Raw genomic sequence first — 16,415 nt, 5'->3', positions numbered from 1 at the left:
CAGTGACCTCCTCTTCGGCATGCTACAGCACTTCACCATGACACCACCGACCATCATCGCCATAGCATTGTGCTGGCGCCTATGGGGTCAAGTTGATGTCAGCCAGGTGCACTCGCTTCCATGACCTCCATGGGTGACGCAGAACACTACACTTCCTAGGAATGCTCTCTGGCGCCTCCATCTACGTGGCTCGCTCCATCCATGAACCACTTGAAGGCTCGAGAAAGGACAACTATTATATCTCCGGCTACTTCAGCTTGTACAGCTACCGCTTCAAGTTCTTCGACTACCACATCACCACCAACGACTTCAACGACACCTTGGGCCACATGACAGTTCAAATTGCATAGCTACTTGCGGAAGCTAGATCACCACCAGAGGCAGTCAATGATTGGACGATGATTCGGTGAGAGGATGCACTGATCGGAGAAGGGGAGAGTGATGTCATACACCGGATGAGGGCCCTAGGCCCACATGGCCCAAGCGCCAACTAGCAACAACGGTGCCAGGAGGGCTGCTGCCGACGACAGTAGTAGCAGCGTCGCCTAGGGGAGGCGCACACAAGCAAGGGTGGGTCCCCGACGCTCCACTACCATACCCAGAGGATCTCCAATAGGAATAGGATGCGCTAAGATAGGAAGGAGTTCATATCTATAAGGACTTCCCTCATTAGATTACTTAGGATACAAGTCTACCCGGAACTATAAGAAGAGGGGCTATGTAATCATTGGAATCAAGAAAGGATTGCCTCAAGTCTTATCTCTCCTTCCTCTCTCCCTCTCCTGCGCTAACTCTCTCCTTCCCTCCTGCCCTAGCACCGTCGCCCTCTCCCTATGCCCCCGCCCATAGCTCCCCTCCCAACCCTAGCCGCCACCCCCTTAGGCCCCTCCCTTGTCGGGCTCTTACACACCATCTACTACTCTAGGCATGTAAATCAGGGAGTATATTTAAAGCACCAAACAAAATGCGCAAGGTAACCATCAAGCACACAACAGTTGTATGAAGCAATTAGACTAACCTCAGGCTTTGGCTAGCAACATACTTTAGACACAGTTCCTTTTTTCTGCAGCTAGGAGTAACCTAAAAATTACCAAGCCCACATATTAAGAATATGTAGAGCACGACATGACCAAGAAAATTTCCTTACTGGATATAGAAAACAGTATCGGTTCCTATTATTTGCCTGAGTTTTTTTACAGTGTTAGCTTCTGCTGAATTTTTCTCGATCCTTTAACGGGTTTAGTTAGTACAGTAGGAAAGTATGCCTTCCCAGTCCATGCTTAATATTAATCATTATGCATGTATGATGTCATCTGATGTATCTCTAAATTGTGTACTGATTTATTGAGAAAGAGGCAGCTCATATCTTACTAAATTTCAGAAATATAAGCCACAGTTTTAGACGGTGAATCCAACAAGCAAAAGCTACATTCATTTTGCAGTGCTATTTTCAAGCTACTCATGTCAAGTTTTTGCTTTTATGAGCATCAACTGAGACAATGACTAAAAAATAAGTAAAACAATCATATATGGTTCCAAATATTACATTTATTTTTCTTATAAGACTCCAAGGGAACTGTATTGTCCATATCCAGGATGCAAGGACCACAAATGATAGTTCCCTTGGGGATGTGCAGAATCATGGATACAACATGTAAAAAAAGGAAAACTTTAGCATACAGAAGCATATATATGATTTTACTGATTTAAAACACATGCCTCATTGTCTGAACCGAATATAAATGTTCATTGAGCCAAATACTTCATTGTTAATTGACACATCTAGAAACCAAATGCAACTTGAGGTAATATTTACTCTTGAACATGGCTCTCACAGTCTTGAATATATGGGAATTGCATTCATCAGTCTCAAATACTCAGGAAATATTGATCAAAGACCCATTGAATACAAAATCAAATAATAATTAAGAAAAAGAACCCATCAACCCCACGGCATGAAGCAGATACCTACTTTGAATTGAGAACCAAAGAAGAAGCTTAGGGTGTAAAAGTAGGTATTTTCATAGGGCCATCAATATATTTTCATGCTGCATGTAAGAATATACGAAGAATAAATTATTGCATAACCATGAATGGCATGGAGAAAATCTGACATATGTGACACATGAATTTTTTTATTTCCAAAAACCAAATGGTTTTCTATTCCTACTTCTAAAAATTTAAAGCATATCTCACCTCACTACACATTCAACAGAAATGTTCTTATGTTAAGGAACCCTTGAAGGATGCTAGCAGCTAACCCAACACAACAGTTGCAGGCCCAAGCACATGTGAGAGGCTATACAAATCAATCCAATTTGGGGAGCCATATTAGAAAACAAAATGGGTATGGCTTACTGCTTGCTGCTTACCCACCTGTGTGTTGTGCAAGAGCTATCTCGCCACGGTTCCACACTGTGAGTCGTCCTCCACGGCTGGAACCATAGAAGAAGTGAGAAGAAATCAGATGGGGGTAGAGATGACGCATGTACCTTGTTGAAGGATACGGATGTGGAAATGAGAGAGAGAGGGAGGGCCATGTACCTTAGTTGAAGGACGCCAGATGTGGATGCCACCATGGTGCGCCGACGAGTAAACCATAGCGTCGGAGGGGTTGAGGCCAGGGAGATCCGGTAAATTGGGACTCACCCCGACGTCGTACGCACACAGATCCAGAAGCCTCATCCGAGAGCAAGCTCATGCCGTCGAGTAGCACGTGGTCAAATCTGAGAGAGAAAGCTCAACGTCGGTGAATAGATCGTGCAGAGAATATAGAGATCGCGAGAAGGGAAGGAGAAATTGCTAAGCCGTACCCACATGCTCGCATTGCAGCCTCCTATACCTGTTGAACTGCCGCACCTTGCCCCATCCCAGCTCCGGGCTCCAAGCACTGTTGCTCCAACACGGCCACAACCCATCGCGGTGTGCCACGAACTCCGCCTCCCCAAAGATCTAGGCGCGCTCCTCCGACAAGGCAAGGCAGAGGGGAGAGGAGGGAAGCCATGACGACAGTGAGAAGGAAGGGACAAATGGTGGCGGCTAGGGTTTTGGGTGCCACCCAAATTGCCTGTGCGCGTGCGAGAGCAAGGCCAAGGCTGCTGTCCCGACTCTGGACTGTGGGTTTGTTCATAGAAACGTAGAGGGTTTTTTCGTAAAATGTACAGAGATGTTGGCACAGCAATGAGCCACCAAGGCTTGGAATGCTGTGGTGCTTCCAAAGTCTAGTGGGTTTTAGACAACCCTGCGCCGGGACCCTTAGACACACCTGCTATAGCTGCTGCTGATTTCAGGGTTCGAGCTCCCTAGGCCCTAGATGACGTCGCTAAGTTCGTCTAGTATTTTCGATATGGGTCTCGCGTGTAGCCTGATTTCACCGGCGCTGCCGGCGCATTTAATACAGGTTTTCTTGGTCTTCCGGTGTTTCTCTCGAAGGATGCATGGAGCTGAATCCGTTACTAGAGCACACACGTCAATTTGCTTTTGTGGATCGCATGATGCATATCTTTTTTCTTTGCGAGAGCGTAATACTACATATCAAACAGTGCTACAGTAAAAATGATTTTAGTAGCCAGCTTATTCTATTAATAGCATTTCTATATCTTAAACTAACTATCTAAATCACTATTTCAAGCAGCGACGAAGCCAGCGGGGGGGCTACCCGTGCTCCAGCCCCCCCTACAGCCATAATTTACATGGAGCCCGGGCTTAGCCCGGGCTACCGCCATGAGGAGGAAGAAGAAGGCAAGGAGAGGCTGGAGGAAGAAGAAGAGGAAGCCAGCCCTGGCTTCGTCGATTCCTGGCTTCGTCGCTGATTTCAAGAAGGAATTTGAATAAAAATTGCTCTATACTTCTACACTAACAACTTTTCTATATCTTATATGCATCCTAGAGAGCGAGCTTTACTCTTCATCTTTAACTACCAAGAAATTCAGAATAGAGGTCAACAATATTTGGAGGTCTAACTAAAGAAGTTGTTGAAGAATTTTTGTTTTCACCAAAAATCTCTATTCATATCAATTAGAAAGGATGTAAAATGGCTCTTTGAGTTGTTGTAACAAATATAATAAAAAGGTATCACCGACTCTAAAAATAACTACTCTACTCCCTCAATTTCAAATTATAAGACATGTTGGCTTTTCTAGATACATAGATTTTGCTATGAACTTAAATATACATTATGTCTAGATATATATTAAAAACAATGTATCTAGAAAAGCTACAACGTCTTATAATTTGGAACGGATAAAAGTACTGATTTTAGAGGCAGTTGGTCGGAGATACTTACCTCCGTAAAAAAAATACAATTCTAAGTGCAGCTTTGTTACAGTACCAAAAGTGTGACTAAATATATAGGTAAAAGTTATTTTTTATGACGCCAAATAGATAGACTACGAAAATATATCTCAGGACAAATCTAATAATATTATTTGATAACATATATATTGATATTTTTAATATATCTATACTATAAGGGACCAATCAAAATTACGTTCAGTCCACCCAGAAAATTGTCCCCCACAGAGATGACATTTTCTCTATCCACACCGGATTGTGCACCTAGAAAAGCCCTCACATCACAAACCAACGATCTAATCTGAGGAGGCTTCACCATGATCCTATGGGCACGGAGGATTTGAGGCCTCAACACACCCCATCTCGCGTCCTCTCGCCCGCTCGCGCCGCGAGCACCAACCACGCCATCAGGTGTTTCCTAAAATAGATCATGTCGCCCTCATGTGCGCATGTGCACTTTGCATGCGAGGTTCAATCATGCATGCAAGATTGGCGTGGTTGCCTTGGAAGATTATGTTCCGCCTCTAAAATCCCATACGAGGATGGCCGCTCCCTCCTCCACGTCGTCGTGGCTCCCTCAATGCAGTAATCGGCCACAGCCCTCCATCATGATTTCTCTCTCCATCTAGGCATCGACGGCACAGTGGCAACCTCCACGTACTGTGGCACGCGTGAAGGCGGCCTCCACGGTGGTACGCAGCGTGAGGCATAGATCCGGCGACGGTTCAAGCGGATCGACATCGGGCGAAGGCAAATTGGTCGGCACGTGGGCGAGCACCGATGTGGCGACCCACACGGACACAGGCAGGCCGCTTGCTGGACAGGGGCCAGGGCGAGCGTCGCATGGGACTGGGCTGTCTAGTGGGTGCTGTGTGCTTGGGCGTCTTCTCCCTCGCCTCTCCCTGCACAGTCGACCCTGTCAAGGATTCTCAATAGGTATGTGTTGATCTGGTGTCACCACCAATGCATGAACCGCTTAGTGTCCATAGCGCAAACAATAGATCTGGCGTTCACAAGCGTGAATTGATGTAGGCAAGTTGGCATTTTTCTTGTATATTTGTTTTCTTTAATTGACGTAGCCAAGCAAGTTGCATCTCCTGTATTTGATTTGTTTGAATGATAATATCCATTTTGTATTGAGATCCAACACACAAACAAATCTTTTTGTGCAGATGTGCTTGCAGGAAAAACAAGACAAGAAGCAAATGAATGCCCCTAGCTAGTTCACTAATGAAATCATTGTAATCATCATATAGTCATATAGGTAGTAAATATGTATATATTTTTAATCAATCCAGAATTGAGAAAATTGAAAAAATATTTTAGAGAAAAACATTTTCTATGCAAGAGATAGATAATGTTAGCAAGTTACATCGCGAAACAACATTGACTAGCACATCTTCAGGATGCTTGAATTGGGGAGCGTACTGGTGGTAGACGACATGGCCACTGCGTCCAAGGTACGCGATACCTCGCTACTTGCTCTGTCCCCATATTTGGTTCCTTTTGGATTAACCGTGGATGCGGGTGCTCTCTGCCTACTTGTGTGTGCTCGTCTTTCTGCAGCTTGAGTGGACGAGGCCATGAGGTTTATTGTGCGAACTAATTTGAATCGAATGATCAGACTATCAAGGAGATTATGATACAAGTTTTTTGTCTTACAAACTTACCTCAGTCATGATTTCAGATTTTTTTATTGCAATGTGAAAGAAATATGGTACTCTCTTTCTTGAAGTCCATTTGCAAAGCGAAAAATCCCCATGGCCTGGTTCACTCTCATGGTTCATTCAGAAGGGGATACAGAGCCTACCATGCCTGCTTTGTAGTGGGGTTGATCCATGAGGTGCATGACTTCACGACGGCTTGCACGGCAGCTTGGATGGGCGACATGAAGGCCTGCAACTACTATTGTTGTAATTTAAAGCAAAAGTCACATTCTAAATATGTTTCACATTTTCTATAATTACTAGATAAATGCTTGTGCGTTACAACGGGTGAAAATGTACGTAGAGTTAATATATTCATGATAGTATCAAAGAATAGCTCAGCCATGTAAGGGCATGACCATTGGGTGTCTGTAGTTTTTGCAAGGATTCATGGTCAAGATAATAGCCATGAAGATTTATCTCAAAAGCAACTGAAGCTACCCCAGTGAAGAACTGTATAGAAGGTTATCTCGAGCAATTCAAGCTACCATAGTGAGGAACTCTATAGAAGGTTTACAACTCAATTTGCTTGTGTTGTTTCTTAACTGGAATTATTATTCTTGTTAGTTTCCATTACACCCAAGGCTTGAGGAGAAATCCAAGCCATTACTTTGGTACACAAATTTGGGTGGACTTAGATTAGGCTTGACTGTGGGGGTGGTTGAGGGGATGGATTTAGAAAAGAAAATTTTTGTGTATTATAGAGAGGTACAAAGTAGAGATGTAATCATTCGAATCCAATATCATTGTAATATAAGCAAAAGTTCTGTTGGGAGATGATTAGTCTCCGTGTACAAATAATTACTTCTTGTTACTACAAATAATTACTGCCTGTCATTAGTTGATATTGTTCAAACTTGATTCAGATGTTAAGATTGTTATTGCGTTCAAACAATTTCAATTTTACTCCTTAGTGGCTCCGGACAAAAGGATCGGAGGCCGACATGTATTTGGAGATGTATCAAATAACATAATCATAGATGAGCAAAGAGAAGAGAGGAACATAAAACAATGAGAATACCATGCAAGAAAGAATACCGTAGCGTTAGCACGGGCACACTACTAATAGTACTTAGTCAAATACAATATACTTTACCTTGATATTGTGCTCCAATTGTATTCTTTCTTGGCGGTGGGAGTAGTTAAAAAACATCTTTGTAAATGGAATCAGTCATCTTAAGAAGACCATCTCAAAAATTAATTATAAAGGCAGGCATCTAATTGTGCTGCATCTATTAATCTTTTTTTGTGAGGACTAATGATGTTTATTTGATATTATAATTATTAATATTTTAATATTTATATTTAGTCAAATTTAAAATAATAATTTTAATATTGATATTTAGTCAAATTTAAAATACTTTAACTTTAACATAGTAACCTCTCCGTCCCAAATAAGTGTCATTCTCACTTTTTGAGAAGTCAATCGGTTTTAACCTTAATCAAATATATATACAAGAAATCATTAATATTTATGGTGTATAATAAGTTTAATTAGATTACTTAATGAATATATTTTTATAACAAATACAAATATTACTAATATTTTATAAATTTAGTTAAACTAAAAATATTTGACCGGCAAAAAATCCAAAGCGACGTGACAAAAGGAGTAATAATGTTTTAGAATTGTATTTTTTATTAGAGAGAGAGAGAGAGAGCAGTACACGAGAGCATGCAACAGGCCCACGTTCCCATGCCCCGTCCCAGCCCCATCCTATTTCCTTTTTTCGTTTTCCCGTGTTCGCCGGGAACGCACGGCGCCGGCATCCCGTCTAGGGGGGCCTCAGCGGACCGGGGCGCGTTCCCAGTTCCCACCCACCCAGGTGCCAGCATCTGCTCCACATGGTTTGGCTCGGCCTCGCTTTTCCTCCACTATAAAAGTCCGGTCGCGATCGCGACGGAGCAATTGGAGCCCAGCCGCGGAGCGTAGCGGAGCCGGCAGCCAAAGTAGAAAAATTGGAGGAGTACCAAAGACAGGAATCGCACTCGAAGGCAATTCCGCCACCCAACAGGGAGCCACGAACCGCGAAGGGAGGAGAGGCGGAAAGGGGGGACGGGAATAGGCCTCGTCGGCCATGTCGTCGTCGTGGAACTCGGTGGGGCTGGCGGTCCTGTACCAGGTGCTGGGCTGGGTCGCCTTCGTCGCGTGGTCCTTCAGCTTCTACCCGCAGGTCCTCCTCAACTACAAGCGCAAGAGGTCGGCACGATTCTTGCTCCGCTACTCATTTCTTGGGAACCATTTCCTGCAAACGGGGATTACCTTTCCGCGCCGGTACCTTGATTTGGGGGCTTGGGGTTGTGGGGTGGGGGGTTGATCCACCTTTGTTTAATTACTGAACCTTGTGAACTCGCAGGGGCGGATCCAACGGTGGGGGGCTCAAGCCCCCCCCCCCTACCCATACCAAAACAGTAGAACGAATTTTTAGGCAAAGTTCTATAGCGTACGGGGTTGAGACTTAAATGTTCAGCCCCTGAAATATTTCCTGGATCCGCCGCTGAACTCTATTCATTCGGCTGTTTGATTCTCTGGTTGGTCTCGTGCCTCTGCAAGCTCCAGACAGTGGGTGACAATTTGTACGGGTTGTATTGAATGACTATCTCGGTAGAAATTTCAAAACGCCACGAGAAGCAGGTGATCAATTCTCCGTTGGCTCTGTAGTGATTTCCCTGGAATTCTATCAGTCTCATTGCACCTGCCGTAGGATGTGGGCACAGCAAGATTGTGGAGGTCATCTAAAAAAAACTGATTGTGGAGGTGCGTCTGAATTTGTGGAAGAATGCAGAAGGGCATGTCAGAAGATACTGAGTAGTACAAAGTAATTCTTTTGTGGATTGCGGGCATATGGTAGATTGGTAGTTTGGTGAAGTAATTCCTTAGCAGGCTAGCAGCTTTTCGTCATGTCCAAGCAGAAAAAGCTTTAGTGTCAGAGCAAATATGGACACATCAAAATTGTGTTGTGGAGAGATAAATTAATGTGTTATAGTACTGCCCTTTTAAGTTCACACCTCCTCTCATCCTCTTATTTATAGTTGTGTCAGCATAAGGGCCGCCTCAACACCATGAGAGTTTATTAGCTCTAAGACAATTTCTCCGATGGTATGAGATTATTAACTTTTAGCACATAGCTCATAATACAAATAGCTCAAATGACAACCTCACATGATCTTGTGTGCAGGAAACTGGCTCTTATCAAGAGATAGCTTTTCTCTCTCTCTCTTCTATTAAAATATGAAATAATATGCTTGGAGGTAGCTTATAAGTCACCATTGGAGGTGCCCTAACCTAGAGCTTAACCTAGGGGTGGAGCCAGAATATATGGAAGGGAGGTGCTAACTATCTATCAGGGTGTGATCCTATAGATTATGAGTAGAAGATGCAGTAGCGCAGGTGGCTGCAGCATACTATAAAAAGGTTTTGTCGTCGGGGCCGGTGCTGCAGCCCAGCCCCGGCAGCACCACCCCTGCCTCTGCCCCTTAGCCAACAGAGTCTGTTCTTCCAGAACCATGGGCCTGTTTTAATTGCAGCGGAGTCGCGGAAATTATGTAAGGAATTGATTAATTTGTTATTAAATTGATTCTTAGTTTGCACGTGCTCTCATCATACTCCCGTATCTCTGGGATAGTTAGCAAAAAGTATAACTTTCCCAAGTATTTGAGTTTTACCAGTGTTTTCCCCACCCAACACTAGCCTTTTCACATGCCTTCATCAGTTTCAACATTACACTTACTCATCATTTGTTTGGAATGCGCAACTTTTACCCTCTTTGATTTCTATTGTGTTTAAAAATTAAAAGTTTAAGTTATTGCTTTGGTCTCAAACAGTTAAGTCTTATCTGACCCTAATATGTGCTCATTGATGAAAAGTCCTTGGCTAATTTAATGTCAATCTCTTGCAGTGTTGTGGGCCTGAATTTCGATTTTCTAGTGTTGAACTTGACAAAGCATTCATCCTACCTCATATACAATGCAGCTCTATTCTTCAGCCCGTTCATCCAGCAGCAGTATCATGACAAATATGGTGACAAAGAGGTTTGTATTACTGTCTTCAGAGGCGAATGTCTCTATTTAAATTCAGATTTTCAGAGTTCATAATGGAAATGAAATGATTGGTGACGACTTGCTTCATTGCAGTTTCAGTATCATGTAAAGTCAGCAACATTATCTTGAATTTATTTCTTGATTCTTTAGTAATCTTACCTTAATAATTGTAAACTGGTAACAAGAGACTGTTCACAATAGATGTATTTTAAGTTTTTCACAGAATATATATAGTCCAGATAGGACGACTCTGTTGATCATAGAAGGAATATTATACTTATTCCTGATAATTGGATGACACATAACCACATTAGTACACAGCTATGACCTTAATTTTTCTTATGCTGTTACTTGGAATAGTTTCTGTCCTTTGTTAGCTGCGCTTCCTTGTATGTATGTTCCATACGGGCTGGGGACGTAGAGAGAGGGAGGAGTTATATAATGAAGTTTATCTTTTGGCTGTGACAAGGAGGGGAGCAGCTCTGGCTCATCTTGTTGGATTTTTTATGTCATTTAAAACCATCAGGATATGAACATCTGAGATGTTCTGTGATTGACATCATCAACAACATAGTGTTGCATGATTTTATTTAAAATATTTCAAATCAACTCCTCTTTGAAGCTAGTTTGGTAGTGTTGTTATATCAGCTTTGCTGGTACTTGTGTTGTTAAATATCTTTGCGGAACATGCATTCTACTTCCATGTCCGTTTTCAGGCTACACTAGTACATATTTTCTTGATGCCAGTGCATGTGTGATATTGTTTTTTTTGCCTCTCAACTATGAAATAATATTCCTCAGTGCATTTTTTTTTCTAGAGAACCAACCCTTGGACAAGGTTAGAATAACACACCGACACTGAGTAGTACAGCCAAGGAAAACACCATAAACCGATGTTGCTTTACGGCCTATTTAGATACAAGGGCTAATCGCTAGCTAGTTAAAAATTAGCCCAAATTAGCTCTAGGGCATCCAAACAGGAGGGCTAATAGGTGGTCTAATTTTTTAGACAAGTCTTCAACTAGTTATTAGCCAACTAGCTATCCAACCTTGGCTAATTTGAGCTAATTTTTAGCCCAACTAGTAACTAGCTCTAGCCCATCCAAACAGGCCCTTAGTATGCTGGCATGAGTTGGGACTTGGAACAATGATGAACTCTGTAAGCTGCAGATGCATGGAAAGGAAACGTGAAGATGTGATTTGGAAAGATATCCTCAGCACTGACTTTAAGCTGCATAGTCAAGTTAAAATTTTGGAACCAAACCTTATCAAACTGTTAGAAACAAAGTTGTAATAGTCATATTGCTGTTATATAAATTTTGCTTTGATACCAAAGATGCTGTAGTAGATTGATTGGGAATGGGATCTTTTTAATGCATTGGGAATGGGATACAAGAACAGCAGATAGATTGGCTAACTCGCCCTCCCTCTGGAGTGTCTGAGCTGCTTTTAGATCTATTTCTGCTTGCCCAACATATGTCTCACAGCTGCCTTTATAGACCAGGCATCTAACAAACCTGCTAACTAATCTTATCTAAGAAAGTAACAAATCAATTATATCAGCTAACAAATCTGAACAAATTAACAAAACGTCTATTTGTCATAACATCTGTGAACAGACATTTTACGTCCATGAACGTAAAGTAGTGCATTTTTCATGGTGGCAGTGCATGTTTGGTCTTGTTCTTTACAGTTAACAAGTTTCAGCTATGAAATGATAGTCCCCAATCCATTTGACATTTCATTTTTCCTTTATGCAGATGATTCCTGTTGCCGCAAATGATGTTGCTTTTTCACTACATGCTGTAGCATTGACAGCCTTTACCGTTTTTCAAGTATTCATATATGAGGTTAGTTTGCTATGTCATTGACCATGAAGTTTTCTCCTAGCTGTTGCTGACTCCTAAACTCTGTTCAATTATCCAAACTCGAAACATATAGCGAGGAACACAGAAAGTCTCCAAAGTTTGCATATCAATTTCTGCTATCGTCTGGACCGCCGCTCTTGTTTGCCTCATTATTGCTTGGCCAAAAAGTGACTGGCTTTGGCTTATTGATGTATTCAAGTAAGTTCTCTTTATCTTCATTATTTGAAAATTTTGATAGTTCTCAGCCAGCTAGGGTAGCAGTTCATTCAAGATCAAAATCTTGATCCTCTTGGTAATTGTGGCACTTATTTCCCCCCTCGTTCAATGTCAATTTCAGTTCAATACAAGTTGGCATGACAGCAATCAAGTACATTCCTCAGGTGCTGCTAATTATTGAAATATTTTATTTGGGAACAAGTGATATATTCGATATACAACAGACAGAGTACATGGTCAATCATAATAAAAGTTCAGCATAATGCATCTATAGCTAGCATGGTACTCCATCCAGTAAAAAATGTGACATTTTGGGTACAGACAGTCACTGAGATACAGATTTGACAACTACTTTTTGTCACACTATATTTATTCAACCTAATCAAATTACGCTCATATGTAGGGTATTTTTAAGACAAATCTGGGCATTCTTTTATTTTTTTATTTCTGATCCAAATACGCAAAAGGACATGGATAGTTGAAGTCTAGAAAGTTTTACATCATATATCTAATCGCTCATTATATAATCTTTGCTGAACATGGGCACCTTGATAGAGGTCACTGTCAGTTCCTATTATGCACTTAACACATGGAAATCAGGCCAAAAGTTTTCTTCCTAGATTTCCTTTTTTTACTTCAGATTGTACAACAACAACAACAACAACAACATAGCCTTTCAGTCCCAAGCAAGCTGGGGTAGGCTAAAGTTGAAACCCAACAAGAGCTCCAAGTCATGATTCAGACACTTCAATAGTTGCTTTCCAAGCTTTCAAATCTCTTTTTATTGCCTCCCCCATATCAATTTCGGCCTTTCTCTATCTCTCTTCATATTATTAGCTTGGCTTAGGACTTCACAATGCACTGGTGCCTCTGGAGGCCTCCTTTGGACATGGCCAAACCACCTTAGTCGATGTTGGATAAGCTTTTCTTCAATTGGTGCTACCTCTCGGTGATCACGTATCGTTCTGAACTCGGTCCATTCTTGTGTGACAGCAAATCCATCGCAACATACACATTTCTGCAACACTTAGTTGTTGAACATGTCGAATCTTTGTAGGCCAACATTTTACTCCATACAACATAGCCGGTCTAATCGCCGTTTCATAGAACTTGCCTTTTAACTCTTGTGGTATCCTTTTGTCACAGAGAATGCTAGAAGCTTGTCGTCACTTGATCCACCCTGTTTTGATTCTATGGCTAATGTCTGCATCAATATCTCCATCCCTCTGTAGCATCGATCCCAGATACCGAAAGGTATCCTTCTTAGGCACTACTTACCTTCCAAACTCACATCTCCTTCCTCCTGTATTCGGTTTTAGTTCTACTCAATCTAAAACATTTAGACTCAAGAGTCTGCCGCCATAACTCTAGTTTCCTATTTACTCCCACCTAGCTTTTGTCCACTAACACTACATCATCAGCGAACAACATACACCATATGTTCCTGGCAACCTCATCCATTACCAAGGCAAGGAGATACGGGCTTAAGGCGGACTCTTGATGAAGTCCAGTTTTAATCGGGAAGTAATCTGTGTTACCATCGTTTGTTCGAACACTAGTCACAACATTGTTGTACATGTCCTTGATAAGGGTCATGTACTTTGATGGGACTTTATGTTAAGACCACCACATAACATTTCTTGGTATCTTGTCATAAGCCTTCTCCAAGTGAATGAAAACCAAGTGGAGGTCATTCTTCTGCTCTCTTAATCGCTCCATAACCTGTCTTATTAAGAAGATTGCTTCTGTGGTTGACCTTCCGGGTATGAAACCAAATTGATTTGTTGATATCTGCGTCGTTTCTCGCAGACGCTGATCGATGACTCTCTCCCATAACTTCATAGTGTGGCTCATCAACTTAATTCCCCGATAATTAGTACAACTTAATTCCTTCAGATTGTACAAAAATAAGAAAGTAGTTGAGAGCCTATTCTATTTGCACAATCTAATTTGAACCTACTGATTCTTCTTCCTATTTGCCTTAGGCCATCATGAATTTCAGGCGGAAGAGTACAATTGGTTGGAGCGTTGGCAATATTTTACTTGATCTCACAGGAGGCGTGCTGAATTTTTGTCAGATGGGTGTTCAATCTATAGATCAACGTAAGCTGCACTTGTCCTTTGATTTTACTTCATGGTTTGTATTGCATTACTACTGTTTTCCTCACTGAACAAATTGTGTTGCAGATACATTAGTAAATTTATATGGAAACATTGGGAAAACTCTTCTTTCATTGGTGAGCACAGCTTCCAATGCCAACAATATATTGTTAATTTTTTACAACACATAGTTATCTGTGCAGAAATTACTCATGCTGCTTGCAGAAAATTAAAATATTCTCTTTGGTTATGTAGGAGACGGTTTTCTTTGATGTCCTATTCATTATCCAACACTATGTGCTGTACCCTGTCAAAAAGGACGAGCATGGTAAGGCAATCATTTCTGAAAGGGTAGCCCCTCTTATCAGGCCTTCCGACAAGCCTGAAGAAGATAATGTATGATCTAGCTGTAGCTATATTGCATGCATTGCATCACGCGCTGTTTGCACACAGGCCACACCCGCATGTCTTCAGGGTTCCTAGAATTTTCTGCTCAAAAGAAATCGCTGATGCGTCTTGATTGTATTACTACTTTTAAATATATTTTTTCCTACGAATTATCGTGATACCTGTAAAAGTTACTAGATGCCATATCTGTCAACATTTACGATCAATGCCCATGTAAATATTTGGTTGCATTACATTTTCTTTTGGCTTGATATTTGCTTTTTTCCTTATATTTTTTTTGCTTGCTCTTCGTCACTTACGGTCAGCATAGGACATGTTTCTAGAAGTTTGAGGTGTGCGAAACCGATGTGTCAACTACATTTTATCTATTGCAGGATTTGCTAGTTTGTAACACTGAAATTTAGGATTTGATCACGACCTTATTCATGGCATTTTAATAACGTACGCATGGTTTGTGTCTGTTTGGACGAAATATGGCAAATTAGTTGGTTCGTTTGCCCCGAGTGGTAAGCTTTGTAAGCTGCATTTCAGTTTATTTGTGTTCGGATATGCTAGTAGTCATATTCAGCGCATTAATCTGTTATCAGATGCTTTTAGCAAAAACAAAATAATAATAATAAAAACTGGCGGTCAGATGCTAGTAGCAGGCACTCGGTGCTAGTGAAGTGGCCTGCGATTCTTACAACTCTTTTTGTGGATAATTCTTGGACACGTATAACAAACGCATCAGCTATTTTTTATCAGCTCATTATTTGAACAGGGTAAAACATCTTTTTTGAACGCTGCGGTTGTCACAATCGAGGTGTTGTTTCTGTTGTATATATGCAGACGATCTCCCTGTTATCCCCATTGAAGTAAAACATGTTGCGGCCCAATAAAATTCCAAATGAAGGAGGTGGAGCTCGCTTGGGCTGAAAGAACACACCATAGTGGGCTTAGTTATAGCAGATCAATATGGAAGAGGCGTGGTGTGAACTAAGGTTCATCTCAAAAAGGAGAAGATATCTGTTTCCAGCCTAAAAAGAAGATATTATGCCCGAGAATAGTTTCCAATGTTCTTAGCATACCGTTGGTGTTTCATTGACTATATTTCAGATTGTACAGCTATTCAGTGGTATATCGTAAGATTTATCTGTGAAAGAAAGGAGCACCACACAATAATGGGGCAACAACTTTGAAATCTCTTTACTTCTTATATGTACTCCCTCTGTTCCAAATTATAAGACGTTTTACCATTTCTAGATATTAGTTGATTGCCCGTGTGCACTCCCACGAGAACAATAAAAAAAATAGCAAAAGTTTATTGTTGTCCAAGGATCCTCGATAAGTTAAAATTAAGACACGAAGGGTTTGTGCCGATGTGATTAGTTCGTTGTTTTTCTTGAAAAAGACTACATATATCACCCAAATATATATGCAAACCATACTGTCAACCTAAGTCAGGTTTCTAATTGAGCTCCGGTCCACAGCCGAACCATATTGCAATTTTCTCCTATTCTCAATTCTTTTATCACCAATTATAAGTGACTTTTGTATCACATCTCTTTTATAACACCCCAATTAATCATCACAAATATTCCTTCATAATGACAAATGTTTGTTATATAGTGACGCTTGTGAGTCAACAACCAATGGAGACTGCAAGCAATAGAAGAGCATATTTGGCTTTGAAAGTATGAAACCAAGTTCAAATAAGTCATGATATTGGCAACATGGGAAAAACAAAACTGTTTCAGTAAGATAGAGAGCAACAACTGACTTATGATTATAGCCAATTAAATTT

The 16,415-nt window shown here is 41.2% G+C and overlaps 1 protein-coding gene across 2 annotated transcripts; it reads left to right on the top strand.

Moving 5' to 3' along the window:
• The first annotated feature begins 7,904 nt into the window (after window positions 1-7,904).
• LOC136508394 (cystinosin homolog) lies at window positions 7,905-15,804 on the top strand. Of its 2 annotated transcripts, XM_066503064.1 has the most exons (9): window positions 7,905-8,199; window positions 9,899-10,031; window positions 11,801-11,890; window positions 11,982-12,106; window positions 12,246-12,288; window positions 14,110-14,227; window positions 14,312-14,361; window positions 14,480-14,552; window positions 15,461-15,804. In XM_066503064.1, the coding sequence occupies exons 1-9, from the start codon at window positions 8,078-8,080 to the stop codon at window positions 15,508-15,510; spliced, it is 804 nt and encodes a 267-aa protein (XP_066359161.1). In that variant the 5' UTR covers window positions 7,905-8,077; the 3' UTR covers window positions 15,511-15,804. The 2 variants fall into 2 exon arrangements, with proteins under 2 accessions (XP_066359161.1, XP_066359160.1); XM_066503063.1 differs by lacking the exon at window positions 15,461-15,804 and having other exon boundaries at window positions 7,906-8,199; window positions 14,480-14,870.
• The last annotated feature ends 611 nt before the right edge of the window (window positions 15,805-16,415 follow it).

This window comes from Miscanthus floridulus, chromosome 15, assembly GCF_019320115.1.
Source record: "Miscanthus floridulus cultivar M001 chromosome 15, ASM1932011v1, whole genome shotgun sequence".
Lineage (NCBI taxonomy): Eukaryota > Viridiplantae > Streptophyta > Magnoliopsida > Poales > Poaceae > Miscanthus > Miscanthus floridulus.
Note: the sequence above shows the minus strand (reverse complement) of the source record. Positions and strands in the feature narration are given on the sequence as shown.

What these genes read in the sequence shown, in the direction of transcription:
- LOC136508394 (XM_066503063.1), top strand. Translation starts at nt 8,078, where the DNA reads ATGTCGTCGTCGTGGAACTCGGTGGGGCTGGCGGTCCTGTACCAGGTG. An exon ending in CAATCAAGTACATTCCTCAG is followed by an intron (nt 12,289 to 14,109) that starts GTGCTGCTAATT and finishes TATTTGCCTTAG; the next exon opens with GCCATCATGAATTTCAGGCG. An exon ending in GGAAAACTCTTCTTTCATTG is followed by an intron (nt 14,362 to 14,479) that starts GTGAGCACAGCT and finishes TTGGTTATGTAG; the next exon opens with GAGACGGTTTTCTTTGATGT.